Source organism: Coenobita brevimanus, chromosome 113 (assembly GCF_032717465.1).
Source record: "Coenobita brevimanus isolate Jiangsu-jjx chromosome 113, ASM3271746v2, whole genome shotgun sequence".
NCBI lineage: Eukaryota > Metazoa > Arthropoda > Malacostraca > Decapoda > Coenobitidae > Coenobita > Coenobita brevimanus.
In genome coordinates this window covers 16,292,885-16,298,214 of record NC_137066.1, presented here as the reverse complement: position 1 = coordinate 16,298,214, position 5,330 = coordinate 16,292,885, and the positions used below count along the sequence as shown (strand labels likewise).

The following is a 5,330-nucleotide window of genomic DNA, read 5'->3' as shown; positions in this document are numbered from 1 at the left end:
CAAGAAAGTTGTTCCAAGGGGGCTAGGGTATCTCCATCTCTCCAGGCCCCAGGTGTCACCAAATGTGATTCTGGGTCCTCTGCATCCAGTAGGGCAGTATGTTGACCTTCGTACTGGATCCTCAAATGATTATAGTGGCAGCAACAGACCAGAATTGCTGACTCCACTGTCTTGGGGCGAAGTTGAAAAGTTGTCAGTAGACATCTTAATTTGTAATTAAAAGTAAAGAATGTGATTAAAGCATATAAGTGACGAAAAGATAAGCACATAGGATTACTTATTCAACAGCACAAAGGAATACAAAACTGTTTCTTAAAAACATACAAGTGATGAAATTATGGGAATATGGGTAAACTGAAGTATTGATATTAATGAATGGTAATTCATTAACAACTTCAAGGAATGATGAAAAACCAAAAACGAAGATTGGAGTTATGAGAATTATACTTGTCATTCACTTTTAAAACATAATTAGGACATTAATCATATGAATTAAATACTAGCCATTATCCCAAAGGTATTCTCAATAACCCATCATGCTCTCGACAGTTTGTAGTTTAAAATATGCTCCACTCTGCTTAGGTTTCAGTGTGGGAAGAGTTTCATCATCCAGGTCCTTAGTGGGAAGGCATCATCCCCAGTGAAGTGGTATGGAATTGGTTGGTCGTCAGTGGGAAGAGGTTCAGGATCAGGCAGGCCAACAAAGTTAGCCTCCAAAGCCTCCTTAAGTACAATGACCGAGAAGACTCCTCGATCAGATGAGCAATCATTGGCACCATCATCCACATACAGGAACTTACAGTCAGCATCCACCAAGGCCATGAAGACAATAGAGTGGAATCCTAGTAATTATAGTAATTAGATCCACCCTGAGGAGGGCACTTTATGGCCACATGCATTCATCAATAATGCCAACTGTGTGGTGAAAACTCCATCTTTTGGAGTACAGGGCAGCAACTTCCCTCTGCTGCTCTGGTGTTGTAGGGCAGGACAAGACCTCTTCAAGGTACTCCTCTATTATAGCTTTGCAGGTTTTGGGAATTATCTTGCTTATTGTGTTGTGGGCCTTTCTAAAACCACACTGCAGCATTCTGTAGCTGTCTCTCATTGCCAAGTAGTGTAGTGTGATGGCCTGCCTCACCCCCGGTTCCAAGGCCTTCTTCCAGAATGTGTCCTTCTCAATTCTAGGCCCAACCCTGTAAAACATCTCCCTGAACATGTCATGGTCCATCCGCAAAAAATTCCGAAAACCACTGGCATCTTCTGCAATCCCTCTTGAGGTTCTCATACTGTCCAAAGTGAGGTCATCTGAGCATCTACGACTTGCTCCAATTTGCTCTCCTTCTCTGGTGTTATTTCTGCTTTACCTGGGTTAACCTCGTTCATAAATCACACTGTATCTTCAGCAGTTTCATTTCGGTGAAAGGCAATGGCAGAATCCTCGAGTCCATCACAGATGGGTGCAGGTACTGTGGCTGGGTTGTTTGTAGAGCTGAGAGTGTATGCATTTGTTCCACAGACTTCCTTTTACATATGCCTGGAATACCGTCTGAGGCATATCGTGATGAATTGTAGCTTATCTCAGAGCTTCATAGCCCTTCCTAGGTCTTCGCAAGTACATCGTAAGTATTCGTACATAGATTTTGACAGTTACATTTTGAAAAAAAATGGCTTTGTAGTGTTTCGTAGTAGAGTCGTAGGTCCAGCGTAGGTACTTTGCAGCACTTGGTAAGAAATACATAACCGCTTCGTAAAACACAAAGATCGTGGCCATTTTACCAGGTTCCATCAAGCTTTTGAGTTCTTTACAGTTCGGTACAAACATCATGTATGTGGGAAAGGGGCTAAAGAATTTAATAAATTTGAGGGCAGATCCAGATCCAGAACCAGATCCTATCTCAACGGACCTGGATCCGGATCCTTTTTAATGGCGTGGCACTGGCAGAGGTATGCACTTTCTGAGTGCTCTCTGGTTATTTTTCTATATTACACACCTATGTTTGTTGCTTGTCAAAATCAAAAGATTCGGCACGCATGTTTGTCAGTTCTGTATGTTTGTCTGTCTATCTGTCTGCCTGTCTGTTTGTTTGTCTGCTCTCAACAGGCCACAATATTAAGTCAATCATTCTGGAAAAAAAAAAAATCGGAAGGTAGATATTCATAAACCTTTTCATGAAAATTGGTCGAAGGGCCTGGGCCAGGTGGGGAGATGAAACCCCACAATGGCCGTGGATCCGGAAATCGCCGGGACCCAGTGGCCAGCACAGGAACTATTTTTTCAAATTTCGAAAATTGATTATATTCCTCTCAAATTGCGGAGAAATTTCTGGCGCAACTGGTCTTAAACCCAACATGTGCTACACAATGAAGCGCGAAAAATGACGCCAAATGACTGTCTACACACTGTTGAAATTTAAGCAGAAACAATCGGATCCGTCCGGCAAGCGCTATGCCTATGCCAGTTTCATCTGTCTGTCTGTCTGTCTGTTTTTCCAGATGCTGTCTACAAAAGTTCCTCTTGAATTTCATTGAAATTCTGTAGAAGGGTGGGCTATGGTCCAAGGAAGAAGTGAATCCGGATCTGGCGTATCCTGCACAATATCTTCAAAAGTTTTCAATGAATTTCAATTAAATCTTGTGGAAGGTTAGGCCATGGGCCAAGAAAGAATTGATTTAATTTTGGGGGGGAACCGGATTCTATATCCACGCCTCCGGATCCGGATCCTTTTTAATGGCAATGGCATTGGCAGAGGTATGCACTATTTGAATGTTTTCTAGTTGTTGTTGTTGTTGTTGTTGATGTTCTTCTTCTTCTTCTTCTTCCTCTTCTTCTTCTTCTTCTTATTATTATTAATTATTTAAAATTGCTATATTTAAAAGGCCATTTGGCCTAGAGCCTATAAACCTGGTCAACTTGTCCGCTTCTTTAGGTCAAATATGGCGGCAATTCATAAACTGGATCTCCGGATATTATCCAGAACACAAAAAAGCGAGTCAGTCACGTCATCTAAAGAACAGGTTAAGCTAGGAAGCTGAAATTTTGCTGGAAAATAGCCATAAGATGGATGCAGTGCAGAAAGGAGTACTGTTCTAAATCAGTTGATTACTCCCTGAGATCGCCTGTGTTTCAAAAATTGGGATTTTTTCAGATATTCCAAATTTCACCTTAAATTTCCATGAACAATTATAGCTGGAGTCACCAAACTTGGTGGACATACAGACTGCGATGACTTACACTGACATGCACAAGGTCAGTGATCTCGACCTCAAGGTCCCTGTATAGTTCGGCATCTAGAAGGCAATGGATGAGGGAAGTTTTTATCAGACTTGTCATTGGGCAATTTTGTGGTATTCTGGTTGTATTTGTTCTTTCTTTCTTTTTTTTTCTGTTCAATTCCTCACAGAAATTCTATTCTCCTCGCGATAGCATGGTCGTAGATGCTTGCAGAGAGATAGGGAGGTCGGCTGTTGATCATCGGAGCACTGGCAGAATAAAGTTGGGAGACGTAGTATGGCTCGAACTTGTCATTGCGTATTACACGGTGTGTCATCGGCTAGAGTGAGTAGATCTCTCTCTCTCTCTCTCTCTCTCTCTCTCTCTCTCTCTCTCTTGTGTATCAGTGAGGTGAGTTAGAGCACTCCTGGGTTACGGAGTATATTGTACAGTTTTATCAAATAGTGATTTACAGCGTAACGTGGCATGACTGCAAAGTCTCCTATCTGACCTTCGTATTACCGGGCCTTCTCTCCAACCCATTCTGACCTGAAGGAAAGATCCCCGACATAATATACAGCTTGGAGAGAATGTGTGTGTGTGATGTAGTGTCTAGTAGATTTCCATTCACGTGGACTAACCGACTAGGGCTGGTTACTCCACGTGTTTGAATACGTCATGAAATTCTTGGTAATCTGGACTACAACGAGATTGTTTGAGATATATCATATGTTAAGGATTCTTGATGGTCTGGGACAATAAGATCGTGGATAGACATTATGTGGATTGACATTCCTAGTGAGAAGCTGTGTATGTCTCCAGCAGACACTACATCCTGTACATTGTGTAATGAGATATATACTAGTGCCTATATAATGTCTACTCTCTCTCTCTCTCTCTCTCTCTCTCTCTCTCTCTTCGTTTTCATTTTCATTTCCCGCTTCTATTGTACTCTCTGAATTTCTTCGTTCGACTGCAACCTTCCTCTTTTATGCTCAGTTATTTCCGTTCGTTCTCTCTCCTTGTATTTTGTTCTTTTCATTTAGATGCTTCTTCTTCGCATGCTCTCTTTTCTTTCTTTCCTTTTGCTCCACGCTCTTCCTCATATGAACTTCTTTCTTTGGTCTCTTGCTTCACCTGCCCTCTGTTCGTTACCTTTTTTTCTTATTTTCTTTTTCTTAGCCCTTCATTAGCCTGTCTTAATTCTTATTTTTCCTCTTCCAGTTCTTTTTTCTAATGGACCGTTGATTCATCTCCCTCCCTACAGCTACTTCCCTTTCATTCCTCTTCTTATTCTGAGACCTACTTAATCTCTTCTGCCCAAGTGTCCATTTCTCCTCTGTTTTCTTAATTTATTTACCTCTTTGTTTCAACCTTTTCTTCAGTCATGCTCCGTTATCTTCTGTGTTTTGCTGAGAGTCTGCTTGCATCTTCTCACATATCTCGTCATGTACACTCTACTCTTTTTCATCCATTTACCATCATTTTCCTTCTCGGAGAATGAAAGACTGACTAAGAGGGTGTATGTAGGTGAGGTGGAGGGAGGGAGAGGGAGGGGTAGACCGAGGATGAGGTGGAGGGATGGAGTTGAGAGGTATATGAGGGAGGGGGGGGTGAGTTGGGGGGAGGGGAGTCAAATGGTGGGTGACAGAGTGACTTGGAGGCGTTTTGTCTGCGGCCACCCTTTGCGGGATTAGGGCGTCGGGCTATAGATAGATAGATAGATAGCTTCTTCTGCCTCTTTTTTTCATCTTCATCCATATTCTCTGTTCCATTGATTTATCACTCTCTGTTTTTTTCATCTGTCTCTATTGGCTTCTTCCATTTCTACTTCAAACCCTTATCTTGGGAGTGCAGGGAAAGGGTAAGTCCAATTCCAGGGGTGAAGGCAGGGGGAGGCCAATTCCTATTCTGGGGACGCAGGATGTGGCAAAAGTCTTATTTTGAAATTGTCTTTCCTGTCTTCCTATCCTCTTTCTTCCTCTTCCTCCATACCCTTCTTCCTTCTTCTTCTTTCAGTTACTGTAAATGTTCCGTTTAATAGTTTTTTTTCCATCTCCTCCTTGCTCTTCTTACAGTGTCTTCACCCTTCTTTGTTTGCTTTATTCCTATGCCT

General features: G+C 42.1%; 1 protein-coding gene across 1 annotated transcript; it reads right to left on the bottom strand.

Moving 5' to 3' along the window:
• Positions 1-883: 883 nt before the first annotated feature.
• LOC145418269 (uncharacterized) lies at positions 884-1,288 on the bottom strand. The gene has a single exon (XM_080286711.1). It carries the CDS (start codon positions 1,286-1,288, stop codon positions 884-886), a length of 405 nt encoding a protein of 134 aa, XP_080142837.1.
• Positions 1,289-5,330: the final 4,042 nt, after the last annotated feature.